General features: G+C 49.4%; 1 protein-coding gene across 1 annotated transcript in view; it reads right to left on the reverse strand.

Annotated features, from left to right (window-relative positions):
- Positions 1 to 13,765, reverse strand: part of LOC144169248 (uncharacterized) — a 29,262-nt gene extending 15,497 nt beyond the window's left edge. Inside the window, exon 1 of the mRNA XM_077698306.1 lies at positions 13,634 to 13,765. Coding sequence (XP_077554432.1) covers positions 13,634 to 13,750 — 117 coding nt within the window. The 5' untranslated portion in view covers positions 13,751 to 13,765. The remainder of the gene's footprint in view (positions 1 to 13,633) is intronic.
- Positions 13,766 to 16,752: the final 2,987 nt, after the last annotated feature.

The following is a 16,752-nucleotide window of genomic DNA, read 5'->3' on the forward strand; positions in this document are numbered from 1 at the left end:
ACACTTTCAGTTAGATGCAGAACCGTGACCTAAAATAGTGCTTGGTTTGTGGCAAAATTAAAATAGACAAAACAGTCTGACCAGTAGACAGACAAATATTGATATAAAGACTAGTTAAGCTTTCAAAGAAATATGTGTTTAATTATTCAGCGAAAACTATTGTTGTGTACTTGATATAATTTGCTTTTTTACAACCAGAATCATAATAAAAGCTTCACACAAACCGAACTGTCGTGAAAACTTCAACAGGAATAATTAAAGTGGCGCAACCCTCCAGCTAACATGACCTGCTGTAATCATTTTTTGACCACACCAGTTATCCCCTCCATACGGCCCAATAAAATTTGTGCTGAAATGTTTTATTGGCGTGTTGCCACATAGTTCGTAGCATTTATCATTGATATTTTGCTTTTAGGTCAACCATGTGTGGTTGGAGTCACGTTAAGCGCAGGCGCTGGTACGACTCCTTCCTCTCAATGCTTCCTCTTCGACTTGGTGCGTCATAGGTTAGACCCGTCCATGGTCTCCCATTGCACATTATTTTATTTGAAGGGTCTAGATCGAGATAGTAATAACTGTAAGTCTTCTTATTTCTTTCACCTTATCACTTAGCTCGCCTTCCTTGTGAACCCAGTATTCTCACAACTAGAAGATGAATGGACCTTCGAAATGTGTACAGGTGCAGTCACCACGAATGCCGTATTCATTTCACAATGTAATGTTAGTGATTCCTCTAACACGGCTACACAAAAATGGGCCCATTTTAAGGCCACCTCTTTCAAAGCGGAGAGAGAGCGCGGGAGAAACTAACGAAGTTCTTCCCCCAGTAGAAAAAGGGGCGCACGCGAAGCTGGACCCCAGTGGAGGCGTGACGCAATCCCTTTTGCCAAATCCAATGAACTTCGCCGGCACACCATTGTTGTTTTGTCCTGCTGTCTACGTCCACAAGATCGGCATTAGCACGACGAGCACACGCAAGTTCACGGTCACGCTCACACTTGCGTTCTTGCATGGCTGCTCGCAATTCGGGAGAACGGACCTAGCGCTCGCGACTCATTATGGCCAGAATACATGGAGCGATTATGCACCGAAAAGACGACAAACAACGCCTGGCCGCGCGCGCCCGATGCGCGGTGGTGGAAAAAAAGTCGTACGAAAAGTTCTTCATTGGTCTGCAAAAATAGTCGGTGACGGAGAGGCAGCGAAGTGAGAAACCGAAGGAACCAATCAGGTGTTTGGATTTTCCCTCCATGGCGTGTACAAACCGTGCAGGATGGTCGCTTTAGATGTGGGTGATAGTCGTACGCTTCGCTCGTGCCTACTCGAGCTAAAAAACGGGACCGTAAATTTTGACTGTTGGAGGAAAATGAGGTTGCAACCAGTAAAGTCCTCGTGATTTTGATAGCTGAAGCCGCAAGGGAAACACGGTACCGTCCCAACTGCCGTGGCTTGTGTCACTGAGATAGGCATGTACGATGGCTTTTATTAGCTTAAAGGCAATCCTGTTACCTTACTTGTATTACAGCAACATGGGGTGGGTCAGCAAGATCGGCGAGTGAGGAACAGGCGGTATCACTGCGGGGGCCGCTCAAATGCTACAAAAAGGACTAGAAACAGCCAGCCGTGTGTATTGAGAGCCTAGGTTAACATGCTGTATTTTGACAAAAGGCGACATCTGTTGGGATATAGTCGACGTAGAATGCCGGATTTATGTTCTGAGGGGCACTATAATTCGAATCTGTCTTGGCGGGTGTTCGTTAGTTTTTTCTGCAAACGAACACCCGCCATCCGCAAACTGCAAACTAATATTTAAGTGGAAAAAATGCTCCCGATTCACGCAGGATCGTTCACCTAATTACAACCCAAGCGGGAATCATATTAACTTAGTCTGCTTACTGAACGCCACCTTTGATTCTGCGCATGGAGGGTCGGTTAACCACACTGAACGAAACCCAGCCGTGGCGCGGCGGCGTACGACGTGTCTTCGCTCCATGTAGTGCCGCACGACGAACATACGGCGTCCTGCCGTGGCAGATTTTCAGCCGCGAGAACTTGGTAGTGAAAGTTTGCGCCCTGTATTCTGGCTTTTACGCGGCCGGCGATTATCTGATTGCCCAGCAAAGCGCCCAGAAAGATGCCCCGATTGTAGGAGTATGGCGTGATCCGACGCGCCACTTGCGAGATTGACGACCTCTCTCCAGAATCAGGGAGCGCCTCCAATTGGCGCGCCGACATTCGTCTATTGCGGGAGCGGAAGCGAAAGCTATAAGCAAGAAGGGGGAGAGGGTAGCGTAAGGAGGAGGCAATTCATTTCGGCCGACGCCACCGACGGCACATGTAACGCAATTCAAACTTTGCTTGAATAAAACATAACAACGGGTTAGTTCATCTTGACGGCCGAAAGCCTAAGTATTTCCGTGACTACTAGAGTACACCGTATTCTGAATACATTTGAGCGGGTGTTCGTGCGTGTGCGTGCCTACGTGTATGTGCGTGCGGTTGTATGTTTGCGTGTGCTCGTCAGCGTGGCCTTCGAAAGAGGAGGGGGGCGCAAATGGGGTACATGGTGCCGCCACTTCCACGAGCCAGCCCAGCACAACCGCATCGCCCCCTCACTCTCTCATTCTTACCCTTGGATAGAATGGATTTGCCCCAGTCAAGGCAAAATCCTGCCAACGACCATGCTTGTTTGTGCGGTTTACGCGGAACGTATATACAAAATATATATGGCACAGCAATGAGGTTACTGCTTTGTCTCTGTGCAAATGAAAAAAGCCTGGTGCCGACCGCACCAAAGACTGCCGTAAAAGGGCAGCAAACGCAAAGTACAAACTGGTGTAAAGGAAACCACTCGTGCTATTTGAGTCGTGTAACTTCGTTTTGGGCTCAGAGAATCTTGTTTTACCCAAAAAGAATCGTAAGACTTTCAAATTTTATGCAACTAAACGTCGACACCTAAAAAAAGAAAGATTCGAAAAGCTGATCAGTGTGGGAACTCCTTGATAGCCTTCCTGTGGCACAATCCGGCGTCACGCGAAGCACGGATAAATATGCGAAAGTAACAAAGAAAACTCGATGAGTTGGTAAGGGTGCACGTGAAAAGAAGCGCAAAAAAAATTACAGGGACATCTACGTTTTCATCCTAAGACGTAAGGCACGATAGCGATACTTCGACTCCCGCAAGCGTTTCCGTACGTAGCTGCTGCATTTTCGATCTAAGCTTCACGAGCACGAAACCTTATCGAAGACACAAAGACTACCAACCATGTTTTTTATTCCCTGGTCCCAGGAGGGACAAAGGGTCTCTGCGCTTCTGTGGCTTAAAATGTGAGCTTGAAAGCTCGCAAATGCAACGTGTTGGTCAGTTTAAGCAATGTGTCAGTGTCACTGTGTCAAAATGTTTATTCCGTGATGTTAAGACCTGGCTGACTTATTTCACTTTTTATAAAAAGCGAGAGAGAAGATCTGTGTTAAGGAAGATATTGTGGTGGTTTAGGAAAAGTGTTTAACGAGATGGCAGGAACTGAAAGGTGGAAACTGAGTCTACGGCACCAGATGCAGAAGCTCATTCCCCTGACCTCTCAATCAGCTTACGCTAATCTTTAGGTAACCAGCAGGTCAAATCTGCCTCCCATTCTTCGAATAAGTGGAATATGTTAAGTTTGACTTGCTATCCCCTGGCCATACTCTTGCGTATGGGTAGGTTTGGCGCAAGAGGGTGAATGTTTCTCTATTTACGACAGTTTTAAGTAAATATCTGATGTTTATACCGAACAGCTTACCGCACATGGATTGTCAGATAACTCTGGTCGTTTTTAGACCACAGAGTTTGTGCTTCTTCGCAATTCAGACATCGTTGTTGGAGGCATAGGATGAAGATTCGTTCTCCATGTTTTTGGAAGAGGGCAGTGCGGTGGTGGTGGTTTTCACGAGCACGGTAGTGTGTTCGTGTGACTCTTGAACAATGCGTCGTTCGCTTTCACACCATTTGAAGTGACTGTCCAGGTGACTTTTGCTAGCTTTCTGCATTATGTATGGAAATATATCACCTAAGCGCTTGGCATTCTGCCTCCAGAAAACTGCATAATACCTTTTGTGAGTCCGTAATGACGTCAATCATTTCTGTGATACTTGCGCTAATCGGATTCCCAGGAAAATCGATCCGACTTTCACTTCGGTCATGTATACGGGAGCGTCATTCAGTCACAAAGATTTCTTGAGTAGTCAACCGAGTGGGGCCTTGTTGGAACCTCACTCTGTATGGCCTGAGCAGGCGCCGAAGACCGCTGTGATGCTGTGCCCTGTTGCCCCACAACGGAGTAGGATCGCTTACGCGCCGGTGAGAGTCGCCTCCTCACCTCGTGACAATTTAGATTCTCCGTCACTTTGAGTGTGAATATTTCTTTCTCATTTTTCCATGCTGGGCAATCACGGGAGAATGAGGCCTGGTTGCCCTTGCAGTTCACACAGTTGTTGTTCAGATTCGCAGTTGTCAGGAAGTTGTGTGTTAGAGGCATATTTGGCGCATGTCTCTTGGCCCCGACAGCTCAGAGTGCCGTGACCGTAGCGTTGGCATTTGTAGCATCGGTGTGGGTTTGCTATGTATGGTATGTAAGGCGAGTTTTAAGACGCCGTACGTGGTGTGGCGCCGGCGCTGTGAGGGGCGCCGAGCCAACAACGACAGCCACCAAGAGGAAATAGGCCCTGCAGGACGACCCCAACGCAGCACCTCTTCGCGGAGCCGTTAGAAAACGCGGGCCCGCAAAGATGGCCACCAAACTGACCAAACTGCCGACAATCGAGATCGCGTTCCCGGGGAGGCCCGAACGTGGCCGGCCGGGCCTCATCCGCCGGCCCCAAGGGCCGCCCTCGGAATCGGTCGGCCCCAAGGGCGGTGCCGCTGGGAGGCGATGGGGTAAGGAGGCGGCCAAGGGTCGAGCGAAAGACACCGGAGGTCCCGTTCGAAGTCCCGGACCAGATCGAGAGCTCGTGCAGAGTCCAACCGACGAGGGATACTTGCCGAGAAAAATGTGGCTGGACTGGCAGGTCTTCCGTCGCTCCTGGGTACGATAGAGTTCGCACCCCTCAACCCTACCTCACCTCCCCCTCTAACCAAAACGCCGCAGCACGGCAAGAGTGCGGCACGTTTACAGAACTTAAAAGACTAATGCAAAGGCAAAACCTCCCGATTCAGGAACAGAACGTGAGGATTAGCGCACTCATGAGTAAAATAGATGCGCTTGCTACAGTTAGCCCAGCGAATAAAGCGATCAAAACCAAAAGGCGCCCGAGGACGCCAACGAGAAACGCAAGGTGCCGCGGAGGGACCCTCCCCCTCGCCCCGTAAAGAGCAAGGAGTAGAAGCGTAGTCCACTTAAAGGAGCCATGAAGAGAAAATGCAAGTTGGTTTTATTCGAAAGATTTCGTGTTTTATAGTGCCCCCAGCGCTTGTCCGGATACAAACGGTGCTTTATTCACTGAGAAATTAAACAATTTAGGTTAAAATTTTGATTTTCCCGCTCAATCGTGCGTTTTCGTGGTCCCAAGTGACATAACTGGAACCGACCGCTCTGCAGCCTAGAGTACCTTCATTCACGCATCCGCCGTACAGGGTAGAGACACGTATACGCTGGCGCCGCCATTTTCGGTTGCTCGCTCGCCGCCGAAGCAAGTCATTGTGTCAAAACCGCGCTAAAATTATCGCCGCAACGCGGTTTACTGAACAATTTTGAATCATATTGTCTGTTTCGCGTTGCTAGGTCTCGTGGGAAACGAAAAGAATAACGCGTTGAGCCCGTTGGCCCAATTGCGGCGGCACGGGACCGTTCAAAGGTTGTCTCCACCCTGTTCAGCGGTGTTGGTTTGTTCTCGCGTTTCTTTACGTTCCGTAACCTAGATGGCGCCACCATACCGTGGCAAGCGTTTGGTTTGTTTTTGCCCGCATTTAAACCTGGCTTGTTTTTGTTCTGGGAGAAAATATTCGTTCCCTGAAACAGTGCTCGCTCGACAAATGGGGTCACGTAAAACACCGTTGCTTGCGTCAATCGGCCAGTGTCGTCTGAGACAACCCCAAGCCCCGTAGTGCTGTGCAGCTAAACAAGCATGCTGTGCGCAGTACGAACAGCAGAACGCATCAGTACTTCTATGTTTACATGTGCTTTCGTAACTTCCACTGTTTGTCCCATCATTCTTATTGCTTTGTAAAGAATGTGCCCTAAATTTAAGCGCAAATCGCTCGTTCGTCTAGTTTGTAAGTTCTACCTAATTTGCGTCTGCTTCTGCCAGCCTCCGCCAATCGCAGAGCTTAGCTCATGTGACGACATAGGTTCTGTTGCGGGAAATGAGCTGGTGGGTCGCATGACCGTTCCCGTTTTTCCTAATTATGTAGCTTATTTGAGCGAAGTTTACGTTAAAAGTGGTGTCAGTATGATTCTAACGAGACAATCTTTTGAATGAACCAAACTTGTGTTTTCTCTTCATGGCTCCTTTAACAAGCATCGAATGTTCAAGAAGTGACGAACGTCGAAACCAGCGTTGGCCGCGAGATGGTAGCAGGGGCGCCGCAGGCGTCACATCGACAACAGCAACCACCACAAGAGGGTAAACTGGCACCGATAGCCGCAGCCATCAAGCAAATCTTGAGAAGCTCGGCAATATGGATGCCAGGCTAGAGGACTTAGAATGTCAAGTAGAGGTCCTATCAGTCAAGCACAAACGACTGGTGGCGAAGGTAGTAACGATAACCATGAAGAACGGGTTCGCAGCGCTGAAGAAAGAACGCACCAATAAAATCAAGGAATCGATCGCGTACAGGCGCGGTCGCGTAGAAACGTCAGAAGAAAATGACAAAGAAGCCAATCAGTAAAAATCAGTCCAGTGGGGTAGATAAAACCATCATTTACCAGTGGAATTTGAGGGGCATGCACCACAGGAGGCCGAGTTACAACTCCACATAAATGGTCTCGACCAGAAACCGCACATGATTGAGTTGCAGGTGACGCACAGCAGACCCAGATTCCCGGGACGCGTGACCTACCCGGACCCGACGGAAGGCGAAACGGCAACACTGGTGCGCAACAACGTGGCCGCCACCCAGCACCTCACGGTGCAGAGGGGCTTCGAACACACGCTCGTCCTTGTTCACACAAGAACAATTGGCAGTGCCGGAAACCTGTTTGCGATGAGCGCATAATGCAGGCCGTCACAAACGCAGTAGTACTTTGGAAATACAATGAGCCAGGTGAAGAGTTTGGCGGGGAACATGCCGCTCCCGGTAAATCCTATCTAAACAAGGCAAGGCCTTAACAAAGGCAATGGAGGACCAAGAAGTGGCGCTCCTTACCGGACCAGAATTCGTCACCCTAAAGGGAAACAACGTTAACAGGGACACCACACCCGACCTGTCGTGAATGGCGGGCTCCTTAGAAGTGGCCTGGCCGAACGAAGACGTAAACCTGGGTTCCGATAACAGCATTATAAGCATGACGATCAAGGGACGAAGGTTCCGGGCGGCCCTCGGCAAGGAGCGGATCCCTGACCGGAACAAGAAGTAGCGGATACCATTACATACAAGCTGCTCAGCAACATGAGCAATGCGGTGGGACGCGGGCTCCTGGGTCACATCAACAGAACCTGGGAACGTTCGAAGTTGCCCGCAGAATGGAAAGTGGCCCAGGTACTGCTCATACCTAGAGCTGGCAAACATATGGCGATCGAGAACATGCGCCTGAACTCACTCACGTCCTGCGTGGTCGAGGTCATGAAACGCATGGTTCTCCGAAGACTTCAAGCACACCTGGGCGAGGCGAGTCAGATGCCGGCGACCATGTACGGACTCCGCCAACACCTGAGCACCCAAGACGTGCTGATCCAGTCAAACGAAATAGTGATAAACACAGCGACGAGGCACGATCCCCGGGGGATACTGGTTCTGGACCTCAAGGGAGCCTTCGACAACGTGCCTCACGCCAACGTGCTCGAGAACCTGCGCAAGACGGAGTGTGGCCACATGACCTGCGGCTACATAAAGACTTTCTAGCCAAGAGAGGGCGACATCCGTATAGGAGAGGAAAAGTCACAGCCTATGGAGCTCTGAGACAGAGGTACCCAAAAGGGGTCGGTCCTGTCGCCTCTGCTTGTCAACCTGGTCCTCCTGCTCCTGCCCGAACTGGTCAATTAGATCGAAGGCGTCCACCACACGTTCTATGCCGACGATACAACGGTATAGACGAACCACGCGTGGCCCGATTCCTGGTTAGAAGACGCCCTCCAAAGAGCGGCAACAACCATGCACGAGTATGCCAACACCTGCGGCCTGAGCTCGCTCCACAGAAATCGGAGCTGCTCATGGTACATTCGGGAAGTCTAAAAAAACAGCCGCCGCCGAACCTGACTATCACCATTGATGGCACGGACGTGACGCCAACGCAGCAGATCCGGATACTGGGTCTGCTGTTGCAGAGCGACGGCAAGGCGCACGCGCCAGTTAACAAAATCAAGACCACATCTGAACAGATCCTGAGCATGATCTGAAGATTAACCAACCGGAACCTAGGCATCAAAGAAGAAGACTCACTGCGCCTGATGCAGGCGTTCATTGTGTCACGCGTAGCGTACTCCGCCCCGTACCTCCAGCGTACCAAGGCGAACCGCGAGACGCTGAACACGACGATAAGGAAAGCAGTCAAGCTCGCCATTAGCATGCCAATATACTCGTCCACCCAAAAGTGCTGGAAATGGGTGCCCAGAGCACGGCGGAAGAGCTGGTGGAAGCTGTCCCTTACAACAGGAGAAAGAGGCTGAGACGGTCAGGGCACCGCCGGGCTGTACTACGCATATATGATGGCAAATTGAACAGCAACCGACAATGGAGACGCCCCTCACAACGTAGACAGACATCATTAAGACCAATGCCCTCCCCCGGAACGTGCACCTAGGGAGGAAGGACGAAAGACGCTCTGCGCGGGACAAGGCACTGGCTCGACAACTTGAAGAGGACCCAGAGGTTCTCTACGCGTACGCCTTCCCCAAGCACGGCGCCAGAGCAAGGGCGGTTGTCACCACATTCGATAAGCTGGTCACCGGCGCGTCGATCCAGAGATCCAGACGACGAATCCAGCCGAAGCAGAAGCGGCCGTGCCCCTCGTAATCGCACAACGGGGAGTGAGGACCGTGTAACGATTCTCACCAAACGCAAATCACCGGGACGGGCGTCAGGCTCGTGTGGGTCCCGGCTCAATCGCAGGCGAAAGGCAACGCATTAGCCGAACTTTATGCCCGAAAACTCAATTACGGGCTTAGGACGAGCCAAAGCTACCACATTCCGTGACGAGTTACAAATGCATCACCAAAATATGCAGAAGCGGCAGGTGTAGGCTTCCCGGTCCGCATCCCCAACTTAGCCGAAGGCAGCAAACGATCACGCTACGCACGCAACCGGGATCGCTAGCTCATGCCGTGCTCTTGCGCAAGATGTTCCAAGCAGGACATGACACTTCATACCGTTTTACAGACGATCCGAAGGAACTCTAGCACACATCCTTGCCGACTGCACTAAGCTAAAAAATACCCCACCATATCCAACCCCAACCCACTAGACCGCTGGGAGACCTTGTAATCCAGCTCCGACCAACTGACCCAGCTCGCGCTGGCGGTTAGGGGGCAGGGGCTGCTGGACACATATGAGACCTGGAAAGAAGGTTCCACCCTGTCTGGTGCGTGCGTGCAATAACCTATTGTGAGGGCTCAATAAAAGTTATTTCTCTCTCTATACGGTTCTTGGAGCTGTCTAAATTGAGACAGGGTGCTGGCACGATTAATGATTTTTCATATCGCACCAGTAAGCTGTGATGTGCGCTCACGAGTTTCGACAAAATACACTGAATTTTCTAGAGTCGTCAATTGTCCGGTTGCATTGTTTGTGTCAGGAATTACACAAGAACGTCGAATGGTTTCCATATCTCGTTTCAAGGAGCACGCATCTGCGAGAAGGTCGTGCGCTCCTTGATCGTGCTTATGATGCCTGTTGGACACGAACAAATAATGTTGGTGTCCTTAGATGGTCATCGGTGTCGTGATAATTTGTGCGTTGACCAGAATGGACAAGTTGCAGGCAAGAAAACCGCTCAGTTATTTAAATGGCCAGTCAAAGGCGTGTTCTTTAATAAGAGTAATGGTGTGTACAGAGGTAAATCAAGGAGTTGCGGTAATTCACAAACTGCTGCGACTGTGGCACCACCTTGGGCCTTCGTCTCTCCTGCAATACACCTTCCAGATGACTTTACGCAAGCAATTTCATGGGCGTATTGAATTATCTATTGTGTGATCATTGTGTGGCCATATGGAGCGTGAAATCTGCTTAGGTCCATCTTGTCATCCATGGGGATACTTTTAGTGACTTTTGTGTACTCCCTGCGTGCTACGGCAAATGGTTTTGGGAACTATGTGTTGCGCAAAAAATTCCAGTCAGCGTTATTTCTCTGGAAAACTAGAAACCCTGGGGCGCTCAAGCAAGATTTCGCAACAAAACGCTGGTATGCTGCTATGTGGCAAATCTCGTCCTGCGGCGCGATGAAAACAATAACGTGTTCTACTTACCACTGTCACCCCACACCAAAGAATTAGAAAGAGCATTTTAACTGTGTTTGACGGTTAGTGTAAAGCAGTTACCAAACAGAACAATTTACGCGTGTCGCTGTTAAGTAAGGCGTTACACCACGTATAAAGTCAGACGTCATCTCCATCATTTGTAGATCTTTTTAAATACAGTTGTCTTGTAGGTCTCGGTAACTTTGAGAGTAGACGCGATTGCCACTTCCACTTTATTGGAGGTGCAAGTGTGGGCTTAGCGCACCTTACGCCGGGGCCTCCACGACGTCAATTGTCGTTTGTCGGCTGTCGTGCCAGTTGTAAAGTAGAAATATTTGAAAACGCTGAGCCATTTTTGTCGCTTAAAGATTCGGAACTGAGGCAGTAAGAGCCACTCGGCAACATATACGGTGCAACCATGCATTAGGAACAGGATGCGACGAAAATTGCGGAGATGGCTCAGCGATTATTGGTGTGTAGTGATGTGAAAGCTTTAAGCTTGGGTGTCCACTGGCAGAAGGTACATGGTTGTTCTTAGCATCTTGAGCCTATTCCTTTTGTGTGTTTTTCTTCCTTCAGGTGATAGGCAACACTACGCACACGCATTCGCATCCCCAATAAAAGATGACATTAAACGGGGACTTACTTGCGTGCTGGAACTATGCCAATTAAGTAATTATTATTCTGGTGTGATGTGCCACGTGGCAGGCCGCAGCCTGTGCATTTCATCCAGCTTCTATCTAGAGGCCCTTGAATTGCGTTTATCGCGCGAAGCGTGCTCGCACGTGCACTCCGCATTCCATAACACTCAGAAAGATTAAACGTCGGACAAGCGCAAGAGCGAGATGGGGAAAACAACACTGACCAAAAGGATTTACAGTAATTACTGTATGCTAACATGGTTATAGTGCAGTATGTTTGGACACTGATTATTAACAATGAGACTGCTTATAACTATGCATATCCGAATTTGGACCCACAACTACCCTTTTGCTATGGGTCCAAGCACTGTTTGCAAATATTATGTACCTATGCTTGGAATAAATCCAATAATTGGTTTATTGATTGACCCCTTGAAGATTGCGATATCCTCGTGCCTCTGAGGAAAAAAAGAAAAAAAAGAACACCGCAGGAAAGAAGGAAACAAAGCCTATGAGCTGTCGTTCTTTTTTTGTATGATGTGGACACCGGGTTTTCGCATTTCGCGCCTTTAACTAGTGCGTTTTCCCTAATGAAGTTGTGTTGCCTTAGTGGTTAGCTGGGCGCGTACTAAGAGGTGATGGCGCACGCTAACCGCACTAGAACAGCCAACCTCAAAACCAAACATCGGGCTTCCTGCCACAATTACACTACTGCTTTTGTATTCATGCAGGACCTTATGCTTTCGGGAAGCTGTAGTTCCTTATTCAGTTTAGCACCTGGTATTAGCGCTAAAAATCACCGGCGCTCACTGTGTTTGCAAAGAGTATCAGCCACCACGAAGTGGCTCATCACGCTTTCGAGTGCACATTGTGAATCTTGCAGCGATGACGTAGTACTTTCTGGCCGTAAAGTTTGACGATCTTGCTTCCACGGAGTGGAAGGAGCTTGCAGGGATGACTCTACCTCAAACACTGCCGTTTGAGGTAGAGGCTTTGCAAGGTTTTGCAAGGGCGCTCGCCGTTCACTAAAGCTCTACGAATGCGTGTTAGACTTCAGTGGGCGGCATAGTTTGCTCCCTATGATCTAAAGATTTGTTGGAACCATCATACATCTTGCGTCATCAATCCCGCCCGGGCCAGGAGTGCGAGATTGTCGTAGTTAGGATACACCTTTCACCATGAGTACACCTAACGTGTCGCCGTTCGGACGAAATAACGCGAAAGCAATAAACTTCGAAGATTTCTATGAATGTAAATAAAAGTAACAACAAAACAGCTAGGCTCACTGGAAGAGCGGAAATAATAATGGATTCAGGTTTGAATACACAAACTAAGTATGATAGTCTATGTTGAGCTCCTAAAATGCGGAAATTTTTATCCGCATCCGTCTGTCTGTCCGTACTTAAATTTAGCCTCTCGTCTAAATGGAAAAGGAATATGGAACGAGAATTGGATATGGCCAAAATGTTGCCAAACAATAAATATCAAATTACATGTGATGGTTGTCAACACTATTCAGGAAATATTAAATAGTGATATTCATGCAGAACATAAAAACGCAAGTGGTATTTCAAGTGTTCTTTTATTTAAAAATGAGGGTTTGCTTTTTTTTGTAAATCAAATAAAAGATACGTGTTGGAAACGCACTTTCAGCACTTATTTAAAAAGGAGTTGCATTTTCTAGCCGCCTCATGCAGTACACAGAAGCGATTCTCCGTAGCAGCGGGCTGAACTTCCCAAGCGTTGTGGCGCCTAACAAGGGCGGAGGTCCAAGCCGGGGATTCGGTTGTACCTATTTCACGGGTAGGTCCCCAGGGCCATCAAGGCACACGAATGCATGTGGGGACTTCCACAGCCACGGTTGACACTCAGAGCGGTAACCGCCTGTGGAAGGACATGCCGAGAAACTCTACCCTCCTCATCGCCTCCCCCCCTCCCCCCCCCCGGGACAATGTGGTATCGAAGAAGGCCGGTGGAAATCGGCGCGGTCGACAAGGGTCAAAGGCCCCGCAAGCTGCCCAGGAGTCAATTAATCGCTAAAGGGCCCACACTTGACGTGGAAAGCGTATATACCCATCAATGAAGACGACGGGTGCCCGGCTGTACGCAAATTCGAACCTAGTTCCTCCTGCATAAGAGACGAGTGCTGTACGTCTGAACCAACACTACGGTTCTTATGATAGTCAGCATAGATATAAAACACGGCGCAGGGAGGAAGGGGACGAAAGAACCACAGTTTTTTGTCTGCGCCAACCATCATGCGTTTCTTCCCATTGCCGAATTTTCTACCCTGCTGCGGTTTGTAATAAAGATTGATACTACCTCAACTGTCCCAAAGATTGCTACTACGCTCTACAAACGGCACAATGAGCGTTTATTAAACCGCTTCGAATCTTGTTGCTTACCTTGAAGGAATCGACTACATCACGTGGTAGCCCGAGCTTCTCTTCAGACGAAACGTAAGGAACGGTTACTGAAAATCCGTAAAAGCTTACCAGAATGACGACTGCAAACAAACCCATGTTATCACTACGGCGTCCCACACAGCACTAAGGCGGCTCTCACCCTGTAATTGCATTTCCGGGTTCCATACTACAGTTATCTGTTCGGAGATAAGTCAAACTGCCTGTCACAAAGTAATTGGGTTCAAACCTGTGCACATGTTGCCGCCTTGTGCACTGCAGCAATTGGTTCCATGCTGCACTCTGAACAGATGTTGCGAAAAGGAAAAAGGAATGATTGTGACGGGAGAGTGCAAAATCCGGAGTTCCTTTTTTTGCGGGACAATTAGGTTTTCCTTCTTTGTATTTGCGACATTTGTTTATTTTGTAAATAACAGCTCAACTGTTTGATTGCTGGCTATAGTGGATTGATTTAATCAAAACGTTTTTAGAAGTCTCTGGAGAACAGCCCACAAGAAGGGAAACGTGTGTATAGGAATGCTATATTCTTAGAGAATATAATTGGAAGGAGCGTCAAAAAGGGAGTAGTGTGGGAAACAAGCATAATAAATTTGAACAACGCAAATGTCAATAATATAATCGCAAAAGAACGAAATATTTGTTTTTTTAATGCGAATGTCTTTTACGTTATTTTTCAAGGGTTTTTTCTTTGGAAGTTTTTTATCATTTAAAAAATTCACCCGCATTTCCCCGAAGGGGAGCATGGGGAAGTGCGAATGCATGGGTGATGCTATGAGGGGGAGTTATGTTGAACTGTGTTGGCATTTGCCCGTTAGTTGCATTTAACATCCCCGCGTGATCAAGTGGGGATTCACACACCCCGTTAGTCGTTCTCTGGAAATCTCGGTGAATTAAAGTGTATGTTCGAGGAGATCACACACACAGACAGTATCAGACAGTTCCTCGCAAAGGCCAGGTCGATGTAGCTGCCGTTGATGGTGGTGGGAGCCTCTAGCGGTAGGCACGTCATGGAGTGGTTGGCGAGCATGTATTCCATCAACCACTCGCCGCCCTTTCGCACGTCCACGTTAAAGTCCCCAACAACCACGACCGGGTCCGAGGGCTTTACGCGCCTGGCCACACTCTCCATCGCCGCGTCCACGTATTCGACGACGTCGTCGCGCGAGATGTTTGGCGCGAGGTAGAGGGTGACGACCACGATTCCGTCGCCCGAGTACGCGGCGGTGTAGACGGCACTGTAAGGCGACTCGTCCCTGACCGGCGAGGTGGACACGGCGTGCGACACGAGGTTCGCGTAGACGTGACCGACGAGGTAGACGCCGCAGTACTCGCCCCGACTTCCGCTCCTGGCGAAGCAGCAGTTGTCGATGGCGTCGGTGGCCTGGGGGCAGGCTCGGGGCGGGGCGGCGGGCGCGGTGGCGCGCTCGAGGACTAGGCCAATCGCCCTAAGTGGGTATGTGCTAAAGAAATTAGGAACTCTTCTTGGCCAATCGCCCTAAGTGGGTATGTGGTGCGGATGGACGGACGGCGGTGGACGCGTGATTCAGGGTCGCTTAGGAAGTGCATTCGCACTTAAAAGGGCTCATGCTTGTAGTTGCAGACTGTTTCAATTATTCTAATGTTCACTTCTTGAAACCTCACTCTTTTTTCCGCTTTGATTTTATTTCGACTCTGCTGCCGACGGAGGGAATTGGAACTGAACACCCACCCTTAGTTGACCGTCAACAACAAGGTGAAGGAGGACATCCCCTTCGGGGTTCATCCCGCTGCCATCTCTACAGCCCCGCATCAGAAGGCTTTGTCGGATACTTTAATTACTACCGGAACCAAAACAAAGTGATTGCAGCGCTCGTGCTTCTAAACACAAAAACAGCGAATAACTCTTTAGGAGAGAAACCACCAAATAAAATCGCACGTGGAAAGCAAAACGCACAGTAAAGTGTTAAACTAACGAAGGGGGAAAACAACATGCGCTGAATGAAATGTTAAGAGCACTGAATTCAGGCCAGCAAAGTAACCGCATGCGTAATACAAGAACAAAGGTAGAAGTAATGCTCAGGCTAGAGGACAAGGACGAGAAATAGGAAATGCGGCAGCGAAATGACCAATGCATTTGCTACACAAAACACAAAGTGAAACGTTGCTCACAAACATAGGGAAGGCAAAAACGTCAGCAGAACGCACCTTACACAAGCGTTCGATGACGCAGCCAGAGTTTCTTCTTTTCTTCTCCTTTGTATCTGTTACACTCGAACGAATCGGGTGCGGCTGGGGGAGCGTCTACAGCTTGGTTGTTGCACCAATCGCGTTGTTTGGCGTTCGCCGAGGCGTCGAATGGTTTTGCTGCAACTCGCGCGTGTAACCAACAACGAGACCCACACGCATAACCACGATCGCGGGCTTCAAGACGCTTCCCTTCTCCTGTCCGCGTTTGCGATTCTTACTTCCAGCACATGCTAAGTTGCTGCCCGGCACCCTTTCTTCAATCTTTATTGTTACTTCTGACCACTAAGTTTTTGCGGGCGCAAGCAGTACTTTTTTATTGTTCTACGCTGCAACGGTGCGTCTAGAATTAGGCGGCCTATATGTTTGTCCGGCGCAACAGGTGAGCCGTTTTCACGTCTGGTTGGCCACTTTTCCACGAAAAGTAGCACTTCGGACAATTATGAGGAAGAGTGCTTGCCAGTGCCGACGGCTTCTCAGTACCGTTTGAGTGCATGCCGCTCCTCAGGGAATCGGTCGTCGGTGTCATATCTTCTAACTGGCCACTGTGCGAGCAGTATTTCCACCAGCACAAATGTCTGAGGCAGTGTCGACCACCGAAATCTCATTTGAGGAGGCTCGCCCACAATTCCACGAATATTCATGAGCAGCAAAGTGGATTTCGGCTGCCTGACAGAAAGCCGTTCTGCTACATCAGTGGCGCTCCGTCTAGACCCTACACTGCTGGCCAGCCAATCTGCCTCATCTGGCCCAACGCTGACCTAGCCCGCCCCCACTTCCCCGGCGTGAGGCGTAAAGTCGAGCGTACCTGCCTGACCTGTGGTCTCGCAAACCGAATGGACTACCTTTGGCTCCATATACGAGGTGCCGCCGACAAT

The sequence above is a fragment of the Haemaphysalis longicornis genome, unplaced genomic scaffold (genome assembly GCF_048455015.1).
Source record: "Haemaphysalis longicornis isolate Haplotype H1 unplaced genomic scaffold, Haemaphysalis longicornis Haplotype H1 scaffold_2, whole genome shotgun sequence".
In the NCBI taxonomy this organism is placed as follows: domain Eukaryota; kingdom Metazoa; phylum Arthropoda; class Arachnida; order Ixodida; family Ixodidae; genus Haemaphysalis; species Haemaphysalis longicornis.